This window comes from Athene cunicularia (assembly GCF_003259725.1).
Source record: "Athene cunicularia isolate RWA chromosome 7 unlocalized genomic scaffold, athCun1 chr7_part1, whole genome shotgun sequence".
Classification (NCBI taxonomy): Eukaryota; Metazoa; Chordata; class Aves; order Strigiformes; family Strigidae; genus Athene; species Athene cunicularia.
The window spans coordinates 26439927-26463478 of NW_020799107.1; the positions used below are offsets into that span (position 1 = coordinate 26439927).

At 38.6% G+C, this 23552-nt stretch overlaps 1 protein-coding gene across 3 annotated transcripts in view; it reads right to left on the reverse strand.

Moving 5' to 3' along the window:
* The window catches only part of MYLK (myosin light chain kinase), a 217428-nt gene that overhangs the window by 139296 nt on the left and 54580 nt on the right, over positions 1 to 23552 (reverse strand). For all 3 annotated transcript variants that reach the window (XM_026852940.1, XM_026852938.1, XM_026852937.1), the window contains one exon: positions 14451 to 14608. In XM_026852940.1, the coding sequence (XP_026708741.1) occupies positions 14451 to 14600 (150 nt within the window). In that variant the 5' untranslated portion in view covers positions 14601 to 14608. The remainder of the gene's footprint in view (positions 1 to 14450; positions 14609 to 23552) is intronic.

Here is a 23552-nt window from a genome sequence, read left to right on the forward strand (position 1 = left end):
TTCAACACGACAGCCTGATTTACTGTGTTTGCTGCTACTTTAGTTCATCAATTTTATTTGGCAGAACTAGAAGAAAGGCTAAAACATAAAACACCATAAAACCAAATTGTTGGGAAACTACCTCCCCTCTTCCCACCACCAAAAGCTTAGCTTTTAGCACTTGACAAAGATTTTTACTTTCAGTTGTGAATCTTTCATCCAGTAACAATTCAGAAAGGTGGATAGACTGTTTAGACCAAGCACAAGCACTAGGAAGCCCCCTGTTGAGTACAGTATGAAATTAACACCAACATTTAACTGTCATTAGCAAAATGTGTTTATGTCCCCACTCAGAAGGAAAACTGTAAACATTTAGCTGTTTTATCTTACAGAACTGGTCATAGAATCCAGATACTCTGAGCCACAGCTTGAGACTGGGACATCATCAAGTCAAAAAATACTGCTGATACCAGGCGAAAAAATCAAAACTAAACAGCAACAATTATTTTCAGAGCAATGATCCCTTCATAACAATAATATCTGGGGTTTGCATTGGCAATCACTTTTTAAAGATGACAATCCACTCTGTTTCTTTCCTTCCTCAAAAGAATGATCATCATTCATTGTAATAACACTAGCAAAAAACTAATTTTTCCATTGCATATTATTTCTGGAAGACTGAAAGATTTCTTTTTTTTTTTTTTTTACTCACTGATGTGAAGTTTCTGTCCTAGTAGGATGTGAATTTATTTTACACATCACAAAATACTAGTGGCCCTATCTTCTTGTAGGAGCCATGCCACTGACCTTCAGCTTCATACTCTCCTAGCTTGGGGATGCTGTTCTTAGGAATTCAGTATCAGTGCATGCTATCAACAGATAAGGAATCTCTATACATTTACATAAGCACACACGATATGCACGATCTACTGTAGAAGATTAATTAAAAAAAAAAAATAATTGTGCTTTCCTCCTGTGCCCAAAACATATAGCTACTGGAAAATATATTTGGAGCTATGAAATTCATAATTAAGGGCAACAATCCACATCTGGAATGTAAGGTGGTAGCAAAAACTCTTTGCTCTGAATGAACATGCCCGCATATTATCTATTTCCAGCCAGACAAGATTTATTTCCTGCAATTTAGGAGTCTGGCAGTGGCCACAGAAAATGCTAAAACTGGATTTTGTTGCTGACTTGACCGCACAGTTGTATGTTCATTTAAAGACTGTCTGCTGATACTGATGAATGCTTCTGGCAAAGCTCTGAAATGCTCTGGATAGGTTATAAAAATTCTCCTCAGTTATGTGTACTGCTTCGCTGTTAATGCTACTTGGTAGGGCTGGCAAGCACACTGGGCATGAAATGACATTTGTTTTAAATTCCATTAAAAAGCAGAACTGATGTGATTACAAATAGGTATAAAATGCAGCGTGGGATTGTGAAGATATGAATATACTCGAAAACCTAAACATCTAGCATTTCTCATTGCATTATTTATTCCGCTACGTGCAACTTACTGCTATGCATTAAATCATTAAGACTTCCACACACAAGCCTATTGCAAACATCAACTGCTCATTAGCAACTGTCAGTGACATTTTATCCTGTAATTATCTGGAAAACCTATAACCTTTCTAGGCTTCACACATACAGTTTTTAATGACAGCTTAGCAGAGATAAAGCATACAGTACAATATACAAAATGCTGTGTTTAAAATAAAAATTAAGGGCTGAGCAACAACTGTTTAAAAGAAAAAAAAAAACCCTCAAAGCACTAACTGAAATACTAAGTATAAATTGATGTGGCCATAAATTTCTAGTTCAACAGTTCAGAATAAATATTTATAGACATGCTGAGTTCAAGAGAAATTTTGTGGGCTCGCCTCTTCTTTCTAATGCTTTCTCTCAAAACTAAAATTGCTGTGATCTTGGTAAGAGCAACATACACGTGCACTCAAAAGTAGCTACATTTGTTTAGGTTGTGGAAAAAGTGCTTACTCTGCATATGCTTTCAATAGAGCTCCACTTAACTGCAGTTGCTGGCATTCCTATTGAGAGATCTGAACAAATCCAACATAATGTTTTCCATTAAACCTATGAGTGTGTAAGAGTCTCCTGAGCAGACAAATCTTTGTCTACAGTTCTGTCCATTAGCATATCCCAACAGGCAAACAAACTAGCTTTTGTGTCAAGGCACTGAGGACCTAATTCTGGCATTGTGTTTTCATTAAGTGATGCTCTTAATCCAACAGCACTCACCTGCTGGTTTGGTGATATTTGAACCCATTAATTGGTGATATTTGCACTTATTGCAAATTTTAACTTTCTCTTCCAAAATCAGAAGATATTTCTCTCTGATAAGAATAGGTTCATGGCTAAGGTACTGGATGGGAATTGAACATCTGGAAGACAGCAGTTCAGTTCTGAATCCAGGCATGTATTTGTGTGATCTTGCACAAACCAATTCATTGCACTGTGCCTTAGTACTCCACATGAATGTTAAGCAGGGTAACAATAACTATTTCTGATGGGGTTTTAGCTAGGAAGGTCACCAGAGAAGGGCCCAACTCTAGTCTGGCCTGGGTATGTGTTAAATACTATCAGCAGTCATATACTAGGACTCCAGTTGAATTAGGCTGTTTAAGTGGTACCAAGAAATAAACAAAAATCAGTACCATTTACCATAGTCCTTTAATCTGCCATTCCAAGATTTTACCCTAATTTTTCTTCCAGTGCCCTGGCTTTTAACATAACTTTGTTCTGAAATATTTATATTTGTCCCCCTGTAGAGACAAACTGCTGAGTTACTCTTTTATAAAGAAACACCACAATTTACACAGACAAAAGAATCAGGCTTAAGTATATTGAACTATTGTTCCAGAGTGTTCACAGAACAGAAAAAATCTTTATTCATTGTCTTCCTGATGAGTATGGGAATGTAATATAAATGAGTTAGATTTCAGATACGAGATACCAGATACTACCATGTGTGTGGGGGGGTGCTTTTACAAAATAGTGAGCATTACACTAATATTCTAAGCTTTGCAAAAACAATTTAAGTAATACATGCGTCATAACTATAACTATAGGCTTGCTTGTGTATTACAGGGCACATGGAAAGAATGGCAAACTCTCAAGCCACACAGTTACAATTTGATTCTACTATGCAGCTAGAGGAAAATTACCATTCTGGTTCAACATGAGTCAAGAGCATGGAGCCGTATGAAATAAGTTAAATATTCTGTTGCCAAAAGCCAAGTAACCATGAACAGAATTATTTAATTTGTCAGTCTTTGCTTCTCCATTTTCTTTGGGCTACATGTGCAGATTGTTGTCATCTTTAAATGAATAGTTCTTGTATACATTACATACTGGCGTACAGAAAGACTTTTAATTAGTATTTTAGTAAGTTCAGCTGTTGTATTTCTAATAAAAAGTGTATTCCATAGAGTAAAATTTACTATAGTTTTTTGAAAAGGTGCAGAAAAGCAAGGAAAATTGAGAAAGAAATATAAAGTAATTTATTTTTCCATTTCACCTCATTCTGCACATGAATTACAAAGGTCTCTATACAAGTAATAAAGGCATGCAAAGCTGACTTGGAATTTTTAACAGTTTTAGCCACAGTATTTTCAGAAGACAAGGATTGCTTTGTTCTGTCTGGCTGCAGGTTTACAGCAATGCACTGATTTACCGAGAATAAAGCTATCTGCATCATCAGAAAGCCTAGAAAAATAGGTTTTTTACTTTTGAGAATGGAACACTTCCAGGTTTTCTCTCTCTCACAGTGTATATCCCTAAAGCTCCTCTGAAGAAGAAAGGCGTTAAGAGCTTAAACCTTCTCTAGAATATCACTACAATATATTCTTAATGTGGGAAGCCTAGCCCACAAATTGTTACTAACTTGTAAGTCAATAAACATGATTTAACTCCTAATAAATAACCTGGCTGTCAAGTTTCTTATAAGAATAAATTCAACATATTTAGGCAAGCAATTCAAGGCCCTTATACTGGACTAGTCATCTCAGGGATGACCAGTCAGTGGAATGCCTTGATCTTCTGGCTCCTATTAGCACGAAGAGCTTTGACACATAACCTCTGACAGCAATAGGACTAGCAGTGTCTCCCTCATCAAACACTACCACAACATATTACCATCTCTCCTCTTCCAAAGGTTATTTCGTTGATATAAGAGAAGAACACGGAGATGTGTATTCACATGTGATGCTGAACTATGAACTGGGATAACTTTTGGCTTAAAAATCATGACAAAGGCAGGTTTGTCCCCAGACACTAAACAATGAACTCTGGCAGCTTAGGCACAGAAATATGTGCTGTTTCAGGCATCTGCTAGAGATGCAGTAACTTCTAGTAACATAATGATAATGTCTTACAGACTGAACATTAAAAACTGAACTAAACACCGACTGAAGCACAAACTAGCCTTGCTTACTTATGCTCCTGACTGTACCCTCTGGTTGAATCCTGAACCTGGTTCATTGCTTGCCGTGTCTGGGACCATCAGTAGACCCCGTCAGAGCCCACGGCACTGCCTGCTGTGTTTGGAGCCTGTGGGACTGCAGCCCATTGGTGATGGCACAGCCCGTGCATGGCTCACCCTTGGCTCCTGGTTCGCTTTCATCTGGGGAGCAGCCAGCCCTTGCTGCTCCCTGTCAGACACAATGGTCTCTCTCCTTCATGAATGGGTCAGATTGTAGACGATTCACAGCAAGATTATTTTCTGTTCAGCATGCAATTTAGATGCTAGGCAGTCCAGATGTAAAAAAAAAAAAGTATGTTGTCTCTGCCCAGTAGGTTTCCCAGCTTCGTACTATATCCATGAGTGAACAGAGCCAAGTAACATGTCAAAAGCAGAAATTTTTAGCTTTGGAGTCTAGGTGCTAGAGTGAGTGTGGACTGAGCAAAACCGCAGTGAGTAATGATGTGTTTTGATTATAAACCTTCTCCACATGTGGCCTTCTGCAAAGATTCTGAATGCATCATGCTTGCTGTCTAGTAATGACTACTTTCTTTTCCTATAGGGGAAAAGCAGAATTATACCAAAAATGTGATTCTGTGTCATTTGGTGTAATTTAGGTCAAACTCTCAGGGATGAATTTATAAATAGTCAAATGCATACTTTGCTATTCCACGTGCTCTCATAGTTATATATGGCACTGAACCCCTCCCTGACCTTTGTGGTTTCATCAGCCAGATGAAGGCAAGGTGCTGGAGTAAAGTTGAAGCCTTGCTTATGATGGGAGAAGGAAAATACATCCTAGTTAGCTAAATGCATGTCTGATGACCTTTTGGGTTAGCTAGAGAGAGGAAATTTAAAGTTTTTCCAGCTAGGGGCATATTTCTGGAAGAAAAAAAAAAAAAAAAGCAGCAATAAAACCTTTTCCCCATTTCATCCCTCTTACACCACTACAGGCTACTGCAGCACAAGGAAAAGAATGTAACTGCTCACATTGTTCCAGTTACTGGGTCTTCTTTAACCTTTAAATCTATAATGAGTGTGAAAAGAGACAATGCACAATTCCCCAATATAGCAAACTTAAAACATCATAATGATAAGTTGCAGCCATGTTTCATGTATTACCAAGAACATTTACTTAAGTAAGAAAGCTAATGCTACAATGATGAGTTTTATTGCCAGTGGAATTGACCACGACAAAGACTTACACACTGGTCCAGCAGAGCAAGGGAGACTAGATGATGATATTTTCAAATTAAAAGCAGAATTGAAGAATCTAATGAGACTTTGTTGAAATTTGAAAGATTCATGATTAACCATCATGGGACAAGAAAAATAAGAAGAATTATACTGACTACTTCTACCCTAATTTATACAGACTCAGTCTCTGAACATATCTTTGTTCAGTTATTTAGGATATGCTGATTAGCCGTTTTTCCCTTGGGAAACTGCTAAATTCTCTTCTATTCCTTTTTCAGACATTTTTATCTTATCATCCCTAAATGGTGGACTTCATGATTAGTCATGGAATTTATTCCATCATTACTTTTGTAAAAGACTGAACCTCCTTTACACCACAATATGAGTACTTTTGATCTCCTTTTCCTCTGCAAATGTGTCAATATATAATTTAAGAAATTTTTTCTCTGAATTCTATTCAATTACTAAAGAAGAATAGTAAGTCCAGAAATCCCTACTAATGAAGTAAATTTTCTTCAAAATCAAGCCTAAGGATATCCTTACGGATAAATCCTTAAACACACTTACCTTCTTTAGCTGACACAAGCCACGCTTTATGACAATACACCACAGTAGCGGGTGATTGCAAAACAGATATCTACAATAAACTTTTCAGAGTCAACAGGTTGTTGGTTCCCCCAACTCAAACTAGGAGCAGGTAGACAGAATTAAATCACATGGAATTTTATTGTCAGGTTCCTCATGTGATTTTAATTGCTTCTATCTCAAAATCCTAAATATTTGGAATCATGTTAAAAAGTAAAGAAAGAAAGAAAAAGTGGTGACCAACAGCAGCATAAATGCATGGTCTGGCTTCAGCTAAAATGTAGGTTCTACACAAAAAACCAAGAGATTCTCTTTAGCTCCGTATGTGTATTTGTTGAAGTGTTCTAAAAAATGTCTATTATTATTACTAAAAATTGTTTTTTGTGTTACTTTAATTACTGTAGCTAGTACTAAAACAATCAAGAATAGGGAGCCAGTCTTTCTGGAATTGCACAGAGCAGCAGAGAACTCCTGTCCCCAACTGGTTATAGATAAGCAATTAAGGCAGGAAAGTAAAGAGAAAGCAAACAGAATAATAAACGTGATAGTGGCAAATAGCACATTTCTTCCACAGTCTGGGGGTGGGTGGGTTACTGAAAACAGGTTTAGTGATACCAAAAAAAAAAAAAAAGAAAAAGAACCCTGAGAAATGGTAACTGTATGTCCTGTGTTCCCCCAGTCATGGCCTCTTTCCTCCTTAGAAATTTTGTCTGGGTGGCATTTGAGGATATTCAGCATTGTCTAGGATTTCTGAATGTCAGGCAGATCAGAGCAACTCTGCAAAAGGTCTGACCAAACTTTGCTGCCAAGCATCCAGAAATCCTGGCTGTTGCCTCAGCGCTTGCACAGATCATCAGTTGCATGGGACAGTCTACTAAGTCCAGCACTTTAAAGGGTCATTACACACACTGCACACAGGCTACACAAGGAATGCTTAAATACTTCTACCTGGAAAGTCCTGATCCTAATTATGATGGCCATAGGTGAACAGGGAGACAGATATGAAGTGAATTTATGAGTCAAGAAGACTGAGAGACACATTAGAGCTTACAGACCACCACTCCTGTCTAAAACCTAGAAATTTCTTAGGCAACAACTTGCATCCCAGCAGTTTTTTCTAAAGGACATATCATATATATAGCAGGGAAAATGGGTGTCAACACATGGGTGCTTGTGTCAGTTGATGAAAGTAAGTGTCTTTGAATAATTCTGGGTGGAGATGACACTCTGTAGGGAAGTAATTTTTACTGAATCCCACCATAATCGCTTCCCAGCAGAGCAGCCACTCCCACTTTGCCCTAAAGCTGAAACTCTTTTGAGCCACTGTTTCTATATGTCAATACAGAGCTATACAATAAAATAAAATAATGAATGCATTACTTGTGAGAACATGTAAATAGGTAAAAAAAATCAGCAATGTGGTGAGTATAATGGGAGATCAATTACACCAAGGAACAAGAAATAGCAGTAGAAGATCCAAACAGAAGAAGGGTATGCCATAAGCTGTTCACAGCCACCTAACTTGTGTTTATATTCCTTTTTTATTTTGGCTGTCTATACCCCAATACCTGTTTGATACAAAATGTTTCAGTAACTTCTGAACACACCACATTTTTTTCCCCAAGAATGTTCACTGGTGTGTGGAAAGAAAGATCAAATAAAATGTCCAGTGAAATCTATGACTTTCCATTTCTTTGCTCCCAAAATCATGCCTCAATGTTTTGTATCAGGTTTCTGGGAGTATCACAGCGCATGGCAGTTTTACAGATCAACACAAGTCCTCCCACAGCACTCCCTTTCATCAGACTGTCTCCCACAAAAACATGGATCTATCCTGAGTTTCTTCCTCATATGGCTCAGAACAGGCACCTCTCCAGAAAGCGCAGATCCAAAACCACTGGCAGCTTCATGCAATTAGCTGCCCAGTACATTTTGTAACTGCAAACATCTCATGCCAAAAGCAAAGGATTTTGTGCCATGTCATCATCCTCTGTCATTACATGGGCTTCTCTCATTTCAGATCCTGCCATCTCAAATCTAGACATACAGTGTAATTAAGGCATACTTCTGGAGTGCCTGCTGACTGAGGCTTGGAAACAGAGCATACATTGCTGCTTCAAGTCCAAAGCAAAGGGAAGATAACAAAGATTTTGCCATGCAAAGCTGGTGCAGCAGCCACAGTCAAACAAATGGGTTAGATCTTAGTTTTTCCGTTAGCAGGTAGTTGAAAGGATTTACAAATGCTGTGAGAGTGCTTCCCTTCAGTGCTTCTTTTAACACTTCTTTACTCTTTATTTCTTAACACAACACATAAATGGGTCTCCCCTCTATCTCAGAACAAATGGCGTAATCACTGTCCATCTTCCTATTGCCTCTTGCTTCTCATTGTCCCACCTCTTGCTTCTCATTGTCCCACTCAACATTTCAAAGAGTACCTGTGCTTCCAGCAGCACCAAAAGCAGCTCAGAAGTTGGCAAAGTGATGCACATCACTGGAGTTAACTGATTTGAACAGATACGGTGTTGCAACAGCAGGGTGGTAGAAGGACAACTGGAAAGCACATTAAAAGGGGCAGAATTTGACATTGACCTGCTTTGCCTTAAAATTTACCATCCAGCTCCTTTACCTGGAGGGGATGGAAGGGAAAGAGCATAACAATAACTACTCAGTGGGCAACAAACTGAGCTAAATAGCCCAACATCTACTCAGACTATGAACTACATGTCAATACATGAAATTTAGCTCCCTGGGATTAGAATACCAGACTAGATTTAGTAGTTTGATATCATGGTTCTGGCAATGGACCATATATGATGGTTCACATGAAGCAGAAAAACAACCCTTACTGCACTGTTGCCAACCGTGCAATGCTTTATCCAAGGAGAAAAATTCTTTCCTGACCCCTAGGCAATCAGTCTGTGGTCTGTAGCATGACATTTGGCTGTTCCTCTCAAGTGGAGCTGTAGCACAAGTATTCTTTAGCTCATAAAATTAATGACCGTCAATATGACCCTCAAAAATTATACATGAGTGCAGCCAAAGCAGGTTGAGTTAACTGCCTGCCGCAGTCAAATGTAGAGCTTAATACCACTCTGGACAGGGAAGAATTTGTTGTAAACTGACAGTTCTTTGACTTGTCATTTTTTATTGCTTGACACTCAGTGACATTACAGTAAAGAACCAGAAGTGTTTATGCTATATTTTTGATGTAGTGAGTCTATTGCTATTTAAGTTCAGCAAAATTATGTGTGGGCAGCTAATCACATAGTTATCAACTAAAAATGCTTGTTTTGGGCAACCACCTTCATTTTTTTAAAGCAAGAACCCTGCTGCAGACTGTTTTATTGGTCTCAGAACCCAAAGCTTAAAATAGGGAGGGAAAGATGAAGAGAATGTGGTTCAATGGTTAGAGAACAGTAAATATACTCATTTTTTGTTCTTAGCTTCTCCTTCAGTTTGCTGCAGAAACCTAAGTAAATCTCTCTATGCCTTGAAGTATCTTTGTGTAGAGAAGCTAACATAGACTAGGGAAACCTGGATGAGAGCACTGACATTCACCGACTCCTTATGTGGGCAGTCACAGCACAGAGCCCTGCTGGAGTCATCCTGCTGCTCTGTTCACCTACAGACATCACCAGGACTTCAGAGTCCCAGTATTTTTCTGCCACAGAAAGAGAAACTGCTTTCTAAGCCTTCCACAGACAGTCATGAAAGAACTTTTCAGTGTTTCTAAACACACAAAGGGAACTGGATGATTAGCTTGCCATCTTAATACACACATGGCAAGGCTCACAAACCCAAGCAAAAGCTGAACTTGAGCCTTAACACTAGGATAGGCCAAGTCAAACTGAGAGCAGCACTGAAGCTGGGGGTATAGGTGCATGCGTAGTGGAGTCAGGGCAACATTTAAATAAATGCTAGGTTCTACAATATTTCCCTCTAAACAGTTACAGTGAGAACATAGAGCTGGATAAATAAAGTTGTCTAATAGAAGTCAAATTTTTAAATATGAAGAAGGTCTTCTCAAAGAGGATGGTGTTTGAGACATAAGACAGGCTTCAGTCTTAAGTCACTGAACCTGTAGTCTCTGAAAGACCAATAAGCAGGATAATAAGAAATCAGGTAGGCACAGAAACATGCAGCTGTGAAAATCTGCGGCCACTGTCTGCCCATCACAAGAAAAGAAAACTTGTGTGTGTTTGCAAATTCCAGTTAAAAAAAATTAAAATCTTTCTAGGGGCTTCTGGCCAGCACACCCATTAATATATGCTTGCCATCCTCATGAGAATTAGAAAAGCTAGCAAAATTTATTTCATTTAACTGTATGGAAAACTATGCTATTTGCATCCATATTCGTCTATTGTGATGTTTTGAAACTCAGTGCAGCTGAGTTTTGGAGAGACTGAAACAAATTAAATTTTAAACTAGATATATGGCTAAAACCTGGTAACATTTTGGCGTGCTCTTCTTTTCCAAGAGTATCTTAAAGGCTCTGATGGACAAGCAACACCACCTTAGCACAAGGCAGGAGATTACTACCCTGAGCTGTTTACCTCACACTCGATGTACAATTGAAGAACAGCACATCAATCAATTCCTAACAAGCTGGGAACCCACAACACAATTTCATAATAATCTGGGATGGTTTCCCTAAAAATCACTTCAGCAATTGACTGATGAACAACTGAGATGTCCATGCAACAGACGTTTGGGGAGCATGTAGGGAAGGTAACCTTGCCTTTGCCTGACTAAGTGGTTCCACCCCTCAGTCAGTGATCCAGGCCAAAATCATACTCATACACTTGAAAGATGATGAGCTAACTTTTTAAACTGAAGTCACATTGGAAAACTGAGGTCTGCAGTCAGATATAGATAACCCTGAGATTTTAGTAAGAAAACCTGGGTGGTAGTGGGAAGAACAGAAAAAAAAAAAAAAAAAATTAAAATTCCTGTTAATAGCAACTCCAGATCCTTTCTACCTCAATTTCCTATATTTATGTGCTATTTCTCAATTTCTTCACTCTCCTTGATCTTGAAATGCCATTTCACACAACTTTCTCACATGCCACTGAAAACAAAAGCAACAAGTTTGACTCTGGGGCCCTCTCTTCCTTGTTCCCTTAATGAGAGTACAGAATCATCACAATATCAGATTTATATCCTGTCTCAGATTCTCAAAATGTTTGTTCTTTCTGATAAGATTAATTCCAACGCAGAGGAACTCTTTGAAGAAAATCTCCTGTCTAGCCATTTTTAAAACATTTTATTTTTCTTTAGCCTGAGTCTAGTTTAATATTTATGCTGTGTGAAGAAGCAGAGTGTCGGCAACAACTCATCATAACATCTGTAGCCTATTTTCCAGGATAGAAAAACCTGTTCAGTAGCTACTTCTATTCCTAAATCTTACTAAACAGTTTTTATTAAGATTGTCCTTCTGAACCTGTCCTGAACAGATTCACTGTCCTTCTGAACCTTTGGAACATTAAAGTGACAGAAGAAGCAACATTGTACTAACCAGCTGAAGATGGGCCCAGATGATACAAGCTCTTGCAGTTGGCTGCAGCTATTAAGCACAGTACCCTTCCAAACTGTTCCCCCTCACCCTTGCCCATGTTACTAGACTAGGAGACAAAGAAAGTACTAATTTCAACCCACCAGTTATAAACAGAACCGAACACAAACTCCCCATCCATGTTACATTGTAAACAATAGATCACACAGACACAGTTTTAATAGTATTATAATTAAAAGCCTAATTTTTCTTGCATAAGACAGTAAGGAGAACATGTTGTGCTCCATTACTCTCTGAGGCCATTATTATAATACATCTTGTTCACCTCCAAAAAAAAAAAAAAAAAAAATTCAAATTGCAAGTTCGTATCTCAGCCTCCAGCTAGGCTGGATAACAGGAAATTTGGAACTAATTTACAATTATAAAAATCGGCTGGTTTACATCTTCAGCTGTGTTACATGTTTCCTTCTCACCTCTGTTAGCTTAAAGAGGTAAAACAAAGCTCCTCCAGGGCAGCAAGCTGGACTGAATAAAAAACAGGCAATGCTTTTGGCACAACCATGCTGAAGGGTCAAAGACAGTGGCTGTAATCATGTGATTGTGGTTTGCCAAACCATTAAGACAGGCTACTTGCCACAAATTGCAGATCTCACATGTATTTCAGCGAAGCTGTGCACTTAATGTTTGGCACTTACAAAAGCACTTTGAGCATTAAAGGTTTATTATACAACATGCATGCAACTAGCATATTATCATCCTCATTTTAAGGATGAAAAATTAAAGGTTCCAGCCATGCTCACATACCAAATGGGCAGAACTGGGATTTAGATTTTCATCAAGTATATTCAATCAAGGACTTCAATCAAAGCTTTGTTCCTTCAACAAACTTAACCCTGTCAGTTTAATTAGTATTGAATTTGTGTATTTTTTCCCAAGCTACTAAAATAAAAACCCCTCAGACTTTACCTTTCCAGCCTTCAAAGTGACTTTAAAAAGGGGATAAGTATTGAAAAAATAACACTTTAAAACCAGATCTGAAAAAAATGCAAAGCAGTGAGGGCACTCTAGTTTATATGTCATATTTTACAATTGCTTCCATTTGACTAATGATAAAAAGCATTCAGAGTACACTAAAAATTGGAAATATACCACTTGAGGTTTTCATTAGGAAACATGAGAAATGTAAAACCAAATCTTAGCAACATCACATGCTTCACCTTTGATGTCACTGTTCTGTTGTTGCGAGATGGAGTGTTGTCTGGAGGAACCAGAGTTAGAATAGCACTGTGCATAGGTGTTACATACATAAAGTAGCAACGTGTTGCCATTTTTCCACTGTATCTGCAACAAAGGAAGGTGAAATAGGAGGGGGTGGAAGCATAAATACAGTAAGAAGGGGAATACTCACTGGGACTAGCCAATATTTTACACACAGAGGGTTTCTGACTGGTCCCTTAAAATCACAATGAAAGCAAGATGATGATGATGATAATAATAATTAATAATAATAATAATAATAATAATAATAATAATAATAATAATAATAATAATAATATTTCTAAATGTTTTGATAAAATCTGTTCTTTGGTTTAAACACTTTTAGTGAAATTTTCTGCTTTCTGCGAAAAATGCCAAGAGACAAATCCAAGAACTTCTGAGTTTTGGGTTAGCACTTAAAAATTTATATACTCCAAAAATTTTCTTCCTAGCTCCTATTGAAAAAATCCCAGTTCCTGGCCTGATCTTGCATAAACAATTAAGATAAATATCAGATGCCCTCTACCAGCCCTCTGTTTGAGTTAGTTTCAGAAGTTATGAATTTCCCAAATTCCTTCAAGCCCTTGCTTTTGTTATGGTAAAGCTGCAGTTTCCTGCCTCTGTCAGACAAGTCCCACCACCTCAGAGATTAGACGTGTGGTCAGTTTGATGATACAGCTGTCAGCGCGCAATCAGAGCGTGACAGGGACAGAAGAAAACTGAAAGGGCTGAGAGGGGCAACTGGCAGCTCCAGGAAAAAGATTTGGGTTAAGGGAGGAGAAAGGAAGGTAGCTAGAACAAGTATGAGATCTGACTGAAACATGAAAAAAATATGGATGCCAGTAAGTACAATTTAATGTCCTCAGCATGAGGGGAAGGGGAGAACCTGGGATGCAACACCCCACTGCACTTCCTTTTAAACCCTTTGGGTTAACAAGTTCCCTCGAACAAATCTATCTTTCCTCTGAAAATGCTCTTTCTGCTTTCTGATTAATAACATGTATGGCAGGTGGTGCATATACAAAAATGCTGCAGCTCTCTTCACAGATTTCTAGATTGACTACTAGGAAGAACATGCTGTAACAGGGTTAGATTTGTGTTACACATGAAGCTTCATGAACAGGCAGATTTGGGATGCAGGGAGACAAATACGCAGTAGGAGAATATGAGACAGCTCTTGAAGCAGTTTTCCACTGATGCTAAGCTCAGTGCCTGGTATGTTCAACTAAGTTATACTTAGCACATACTCAGGTTTTGCAACACTCTACTCAGAAAGAGACTTGTAATGCTCCTGTCTCCTCAGGAGGGTAAACACTGGTGTGTTCTTGAGTAAAGGTCCTATATTGCAGAGGCAACTTCACTATCTTTGCAGCCTACTAGGTAGCTAAAGGAAAAGGCAAAACCAAAAGGAGAAGCCCTCCATCATCTGTTTCTTACCTTCCCCTCAAATCTTGCGGTAGCTCCCAGCTGCACTCGGATATTCCGAGGAGGAAGAGTAAATGCTGGTGCTTCAGCAGGGACAGGCGGGCTGAGTGTCAGGGAGGTTTTGGAGACTCGAGTAGATGTCACCAGTTTCACATCCCCCATGATGTAGACTGTAAAAGAGAAATAACTGGTAATAGAAGTTATGATGATTAATTACTTATTTTACAGTAGCAGCCGAGAATCAGATCAGGAACAGATTGTTCTATATGTATGCTATATTCATACACATAGTGAGAGGCTTCAGCCCAAGGTGACAAGTGCTATTTTCTGGGTGGGGAACTGAGACCCAGCAAGGGTGTGCCTGGTGTGCCTACAGTTCTGGTCAGGGTCACAGCCTTGAGCTGAACTCAGTCTGAACTCTCAAGTCCCAGGCCAGAGCCTTAACCAAAAAGTCGTCCTTTACAACTGCATTAAAAGGTAATAACTTATTTCAGGAGGATATTTTCACAACGTGACTTTGATTTTCCTGGCCTGGAACACACCAAAATCAATAAGTCTCAAAAGTAGAGCCAGCGTTAAACAAGTACTTATGAAATAAAGAGACCTCTGTTTGCACTGGATTTAAGTTGCAAGCGGGAATGTGGAAAATCTGATTTTTCATACCATGCTTTCAAGATCTTAAGAAATATCTGGATATCTCCCTCCAAAGTACTGCTAGGATATAACAAATACTTTTGCAGAAATTCCAAGTCTCTACTTTACTGCAAATCCTTCTACAGCACATAGACTAGTAAAATGGCATGGAGACCAAATTTCATAATGCTATAAAAATGGCATTTTAAAGACCTCATTACAGATATCTGCTTCAGAGGTGATTCTTCAGCTACACATTTCATACTTCTCACCAGAAAGCAAAAATTATTGTATTTTCAAGAAGTAAAATTTCAGGTTTTTCAGGAAAAAAAAAGTAGTAGCTGACCCTAGTACTAATTCAATGAATCATCTATGTAAATTAGAAGCCCCACCATAAAATGCCTGTTTAATAGACAAATTTTATAAAGGAAAAAACTTGAGAAATGGCTTGATCCACCAGTGTGTCCTGTTTAATCAATGAAGAACACTGGGCTTCTAGTCAGAATCCCCTGACATAAACACCAATCCAACACTATGTATTTATTCATATGATTCTGACAAAAGTTACAATAAATAACACTTGAGTAAACAGTGAAACTTCAACTTGAAGAAAAGAAAAATCAATTAAACTAGGGCCACTTTATTCATGACTGTATGAGAGATACTTTTTCTAGAACAGGCTGCAGGTATTTGGGGGGCAGAGGAACACAAAACTCATTCATTTCCAAATAGGATTTATACTCCAGTGTCACATGTATGCATCTGAAAACTCAGTCTGAGAACATAGTTTTCCACATAGCACACCTGACATGCTCCATAAACATATAGAAACACCTTCCCTCCATTAATCAAAACAGTTTAAGAGGGCAGCTTCTCTCATGGAAGTCACTAGTGTGAAAGTTAGATGTTTAATCTGAACTAGAAGTTTTGTCTCCCTCACAGTTAATATAGAGAAAGAGGCACCTCCAGAGGGTGTTTTGTTCTAACGTGTGGCAGTCACAGTGCTTCCCGTATGCACTTGTCAGGAACTATGGATTAGAATGCAAATCCGTTCAAGATACCAGTTTAATCACGTATGCGCACAGATTTTCAAAAAATGCTTGAAATCTCCTTCCTCATTCATAAGAATACATATGACAAAGAGTTTGGATTTCTTCTGGAATGGTGTTCTGTTAGCATTTCTGTATTTCAACATACAAAACTCCAAGAAAATCACCTGGCATTTCTAAAAATTGAGTTGCTGAGACCAACACATAAATGGAATAACGATGATTTCCCTAACCATGATGCAAATCTTTAAACTGAGGAATTCTGCCTTCATTTACATGAGAGTTTATCTTGCAGTGAATCTCTGTATTGGCACCCAGTCACTTGGGAGCACAGTGCAAGTCTCCCTTTCCAGTATAAGCAAGTCTTTAGAACACAAACAAAATTATCTTTGTACCTTGGCTTATCAAAGAACCATATGCAATCATAATATAATTCAAATAAGGAAGAAACTGATTGTATTCCAGAGACAAGATGAAATGAAAGACTTGCTTCTTCTCCAATGAATGTACTTAGCACTCTAACAGATGAAGAACGACAGTCCCTCACAGCTACAGTCACTGCAACGAACATTAATTGTTCTTTTATTAAGGACAAGACTCAAAATTCAGTTCTCTACTCAGCTAAAATTGCCGTTTATCCCAGCCGACTTTCAATCAATTATACAGCTGTAAACTGATGCATACTGAATCCATATTTGCCAGCACATTTTTTAAATGCATTTTTCTTTACAGATTAAGAACACACATTTTGAAAATCTCTAATTGCTATAAATATCAACTGTGACATTTTGTCACTTTTAATATATGCTGTTGATAATCTTGTAGCTGCTTACCCTTTCTGAATTGGCCTAAATCCCAATTTAAGGTTTTTTTCTTTTTTTCTTTTTTTCCATCCTCTTTCTCAAAGTGCTTTCTTGAATTTCTCTTCTCCACAGATGGTCTTCACTTTTCAACATGTACAACTATCTACTCAATCTACAGTTTTTCTTCTCACATACTCTTCTCTACTAAGCTACACCTTTCCATAGCCTATAAATGCCGAAATCTGCAATGTCTGCCAGTACAAGCTTGCAGTAAAATTTTTAGACCACCAGTAATGACAATAATGTGCCAGGGGTAGTACAGATACTATGTAAATCTTCTCCAGTGTGAAGACACTGTAATGCCTTTGATTCCCTAAGATTTTGATGCATTTGATTTCCATAACAAACCATTAACAAAACCTATCCTTCCACACATATCTGTATCAACTTTGTAGAGAATTCACAAAACCAAAACAACATCAAAGCATATACCCCCTTAATTTTGTTTGGAAAATAATATCGTCAACATCCAGAATCCAATTCAAACTTGATATTCACCCATGCGGATGGAATTCCATGTTCATCAATACCACTATAATGGCTGCAACAAGCAAGCGATAAAACGATATGCCCTGCAGATGCTCACAGGACTGTTCTGTAGGGACAAAATGCTCAAGTATCTGTCATTAGGTACAAAGCACTTTATGTAGGGTGACTTTAAGGAACTTGCTAGGCATGACACCTACTTTCACACAGAAACCTCCACACTGGGTATGCCATAAAACCAAATTCATGAAGTACTTGAAACAGAGCCACTAGCGCACGCCTGGAAAAATACACTGTATTCAACATATGCTCATCCTCCAAGCATCACGGGGCTCAGGTATATGTGGAATGCATTGAACAAAAAGTCCTTTGGCAAGGAAAGCTTCTGATGAAAAGACCGAGCTAAAGCCCAGCATCAGTTTTCCACTGATTTCTCTGGCTATTTGATCAAGCTCTACACAAAATTAACTGGAAAAAAAAAAAAAAAAAAAAAAAAAAAAAAAAGAAAAAAACAGGAGGTGGAGGTAAGTAGAAAGAAATTAAAAAAACTCCTGAACAACTAAGCCACTTGCTGGTCAGATTCTATTTCTATTGCATGTTGGTAAGATGCCAAAAACTGTCAACAAATTGATGCCTGTGTAGTGAGACTATAAAGCACAAATAAAGTAATAGCTAGTCTGTTCCATAAGCACATCTTTCACGGATTTATGTTTTTTCTAAATAAAGTGTCTAAATGGGATTGAATTTACAAATTAATATTAGCTCAAATCAGCACAGGCAGTTTTCTAGCAACATAAGCCTCTAATCATCCACATTTAGCAGCCTGACTTTAATTAGTTACGTATGCTGAAGATGCTTCTAGTAAATACTTAAGAAGTATTCTTTTGCAGCTTAGAGGATGCTTAACAGTTATGTTACCGAACAAATAAATAATTCCATGTCATGCAGTCTGGTGTTACTATGGAACTACTACGTTCAAATATTTTAAAGAAATAATGTTCCACAGAACAAATCTTGTTCAAGCTTGAAATCTGCTAGACAGGAAGAAAGCAGGCACTTAAAATCTATGTAATGCACCTGATTTTTTTTTTTCTTTTATTTAAGCAACTTTCTAGAATGAGCCTAGCCTTAAAATCTTTTTCTTAGGTATTCAGTCTTTCTGCTGAGTAAGATTTCAAGGATGCTCCATGAACTGGTAACATTTAATTTCACATGCTGTACGCACCTAGACTATGGTCTTTAAACAAAACCAACTGTAACTGAAGTTGCAATACAAACATTGTGGTATTAAACATAAAAAGAAAACCACCATGCAAATGTTGGCTTATAGGGTAGTGATGTGGTTAGACAGCATTTCTAATCTGGATTTTTTTTTATTCTTAATCCTTTCTAAAAAGCACGTAAATCCTTACAAATTCTCACAGTGTGCTCTCTAATCTTTCTAATACCAAAGCAGACTAATGTGTTTCAAGCATTTTCTACTGGGAACAAATCTCTGTCACTCAATACTCTGCTCACAAAAATAAACCCAAAAAAGCAAATACGAAGAAATCCACATCAGTATTTAGTCCTTCACTTATTTTATGTAAGTAAATACTTACCATCAGCTTCCTACATAACCATTTAATTATACTAATTTCCTTTTACCAAGTCCTTCCTCCGAGGCAGAAGAAAAATGAGTTGCAGGGAGAGCATGTGTGTGCGAGAGAGCAAGCTCGCGCAAGTGAGAGGAAACCAGAGCTGCCAGCTGAAAAACCTTTATTTGACTTACTGATATTGCAACTCTACACCTAAGCGGCATGGTTTTATTTGGTTCAGCTATTCTCACATTTTATCCAGATTACCTTCAATAACCTCTGAACCACCCCTGAAATTTGGATAGAATCTTTTGAGTTTTTTAAAACTAGGAGTAAAAGGACAGACAGCCCAGGGATTGGAGCATTTGTCTGCTCTTTGGGAAGTCCTGGTTAAATTCCCTGCTCCATAACGGGCTGACTGCATGAACTCAGGCAAGTCACTAAACCTCTCTTTTGCCGTGGCTCCCCTTTTGTAAAGTTGGGATTATTGTACCTCTTTACCACAAAGCAGTGCTGTGAGGATAGCTATATTAGTGGGTGGGAATCAGGCTACAGTAATAGGACCACATACATAGCGTAAATAGCAGAAGACACAAAATTACCATAAACGTACAGGAAGCTGGATCCCATTATAGCTTTTTTTTTTTTTTTACATCTATAGATCAGCTCTGTGTGTGTGTGAAAAAGCACACTTTTTAAAACACTAGGTAAAATTTATTCCTGTTCACAGATCACTGAATTCAACAGAGTTTTGCTAGGGACTAAATATTATCCATTATGCTTCAAAACCTTCAGTATTTCAAAGTGTTTCTTTCATTTCTAAACCTGCTTGACAACTTCCCCTTTTGACACATCTTATTTCATTTCCTACGGCTTCTTTCGTTACCATAAGGACTAACGCGGTTGCCATATTTCTATACAAATCTATAACTGAATACATTCTCCACAGAACTACAGAAATTAATTTTTGCAGCCATATGACTTGTGACTATCTTTTCAGTCTTGCCCTACAAGACCACACAAAGAAGTACCCTGCCTCCTGTCAGCTACTTCTACCCAAGAAACAGCATGCAGGGAAAACAATAAATCATAAAGAATCAGCAAAGGTGATGAAGTCATGTGTAGATGTAGCAGATGGGAAGAGGTTGGAAACCAGAATAGGAAGCGAGGGGTTTGTAATCCCACCAATGATAGCTACACCGGAGCAACTCCTCCTTCAGACCCAGTAATTACAACAGGAATTGGCCTCTGGTAAAGAAACAGCAATAAGATTATGCTGTTGCAAGCATGACTAATTTGAACTGACCATGTTATTAATACAAGAGGAATAGATCTTTTTCTAAGGGAACAATAGGATACTGTCCACACAAATTGAGCTTTTTGATGCTCAGATCTTGTGCCTGTGCTCTACTTGTAGGTTTTGTTAAGTATTGTGGTTAGGCATAGCCTCAGAATGTGTTCTGACACTATGGGAGCAAGTGAGACTTTGTATCAGTCCGAAATCAACTGGTGTTTCTTCCTCTGTTGCCTCATCCATAAATGATCATCATCATCTCACTTGTTCTGTACAGACCTAGTTCCTAGAAAAGCCCTTTTGTTGTACAAATTTTCAAGGCATTTTCAATCCAGACCCCTAAATATCTATCCTTTTCCCAGTAAAATTTGATAGCAACTATTTGACATGGCAGTTGGAACAGGATCAGATGCTAAATTTCCACACACAACTCCATGATCCAAAAATTTTGCAAGCTTAAGTTTTGGCAACACCATGCATGTAAAATCCCTGGGTATGTTCCCACAACATGCATTTGCATAACTGTCCCACACAAACGGGAATTACAGATCAACTTGAAAATTGTGCTAAAGCATAGGCTCACTAAAATGACAGCAAAAAAATTCCAAACTAAATTACAATTTCATTTGGGACCATCATGTTAAAGATTTTCCCAGAAATAAGCAAGTTTTTCAAATCTCAGCATTTTGGTACCTTGGATTTCAGCAAGTCAGTCGTGAGGCTTTGCATTAGCAAGATTCTTGCTTGTACAAAGCAAAAGGAAAGAGCAGGTTCAAACTGTTCCACATGCTCATTTCAACAAAATACTATTGCAGCCCCTATGTTTTATTCCGACTCAATAATGTTCTCCAGGCTGCTTTAAAGACTGTCAAGCTCCAACGGAGATGTACGCATGTGAGACTGTGACATAGAGTCTGAGCTACGAAACACAGTAGGAACTTTCTGAACTGAAGTTAGGTAGCACTGGGCAATATCTTGTAGGAGCTCAAGCTATACTGTGTGAGCTGAGAACAAAAGTGTTCTTTAGTCTACTGTATGTCTTGGGTATCCTTGCAAGAAAAAGGACAGCTTTTCCTATGTAGTCTTTCAGGGCTTCTGCTATGCTCAGTTCATTAGACTGGAGCGATGGGCTGAGGCCAACTGGAGGAGTTTCAATATGGGCAAATGCTGGGGGCTGCCCTTGGGCCACAACAACCCCCAGCAGCACTACGGGCTTGGGGAGGAGTGGCTGGAGAGCTGCCAGTCAGAGAGGGACCTGGGGGTGTTGATTGACAGCTGGCTGAACAGGAGCCAGCAGTGTGCCCAGGTGGTCAAGAAGGCCAATGGCATCCTGGGCACTGGTGAGGCCGCCCCTCGATTCCTGTGTTCAGTTTTGGGCCCCTCACTACAAAAAGGACATTGAATGACTCGAGCGTGTCCAGAGAAGGGCAACGGAGCTGGTGCAGGGTCTGGAGCACAGGTCGTACGGGGAGCGGCTGAGGGAACTGGGGGGGTTTAGTCTGGAGAAGAGGAGGCTGAGGGGAGACCTCATCGCCCTCTACAGCTCCCTGAAAGGAGGGTGCAGAGAGCTGGGGATGAGCCTCTTTAACCAAGTAACAAGTGACAGGACAAGAGGGAATGGCCTCAAGTTGCGCCAGGGAAAGTTCAGACTAGATATTAGGAAGCATTTCTTTACAGAGCGGGTTGTTAGGTGTTGGAATGGGCTGCCCAGGGAGGTGGTGCAGTCCCCATCCCTGGAGGTGTTCAAGAGTAGAGTCGATTTGGAGCTTAAGGATACGCTGTAGGTGGGAACTGTGCTAGGAGAACGGTTGGACTAGATGATCTCCAGGGTCCCTTCCAACCTAGATGATTCTGTAATTAGCTTTTGTTGAATATGTAGATCGTAACAGTGGCTACTGTGGAAGTGTCCATAAGTAAACGCGGCTATCCTGGTGTGACTGAAAACAAACTTCATAATTAATATTCATCTGAAAAGTCTTTAAGAGAGACAAAAAGACATTGTCATATGGCTTCTGTGACACAGAACTGCATTATTTTTAGCAGGTCAGAGAAAGAGGTAAGAAGAGAATCCATTTGTCTGATCAATAAATTTGGTTCTTTTATTATATTTGCATAACTAACGCAGCATGGGCTTTAACCTGAAATGGTTTCTGTGGTTCAATAACATAGCTGGCTGAGGAATTTCATCCTGACATTACATAACAGAATAACTCAAGATGATGTTAAGTGACCTACATTTATTTTAGAATAGGTTTATTAAAGCACAAAAAGGATGGCAAAAACCTTTGCTTATGTAAATCATGTAAGAAAAAAAAAATCCCACATCAAGGAAAATCATGCACTCCATAGCCTTCTGTGCTGCCTAGCAAAGAAATCACTAGCAAGGATGTGACTTTCTTGCAGTTACAGACAGTTGTAAACATCCTCTATTTTCCTCAATTTAAGAGTGCTGTTTAGGATGCTAAAGCTATCAGGCCCACAGAATTTGTACAGATATCTAACTTCACCTACTGTCAGGAGTCATGCTGATGCAACAGAACACATCTAGCATGAATCCTGATATGTGCCCTTGCAGAACTGCACGTTAGTGGTTTATTGATATATTAAAATAGCTGCAAAGAGCATTTCAGGTACAAGGAAGGATGTGGAAAAACATATATAAATGAGGGAAATGGATGTATACCTTTGATTATAATCAAGATGAGTATATGTTAACAGACATGCTGCATTATTCAATTATTCCATAACCACTGAGCATTAAACTTTAAGAAATAACATGCCCATTACAAAGCAGCTGAACATGTGTTTTAAAAGAATGCAATGACATTTTAAGACTCAAATCCTTGCATGTTTAATTTGAAACATCAGATTAAGAAGCAGTAAATCAGGAGAGACCACAAGAAACACAGCTTCTCTGCAGCTGTTATCTTAGACGAAATACGAGTAACTAAATGTGGCATGTGTTGGACAGGTTTGGTACAGCATCCATACCTAAGAATTATTGTACAGAGCAGCAAATTGAAGCCAGAGAGAAACCCAGCTGGCAAATGGGATGCAAGCTGGCCTTGCTCTTGCTGATTCTGAAGGGGCTTCCTATAAAAGCACTTTGGGGGGAGTAACTCAATCTGACTTTCACAACCTGCTACAATTCTAGTTTACAAGCAACAGAAAAAAGGGGGGGGAAAAAGCGGGGCAAGGGGGGTGGGAAAGAG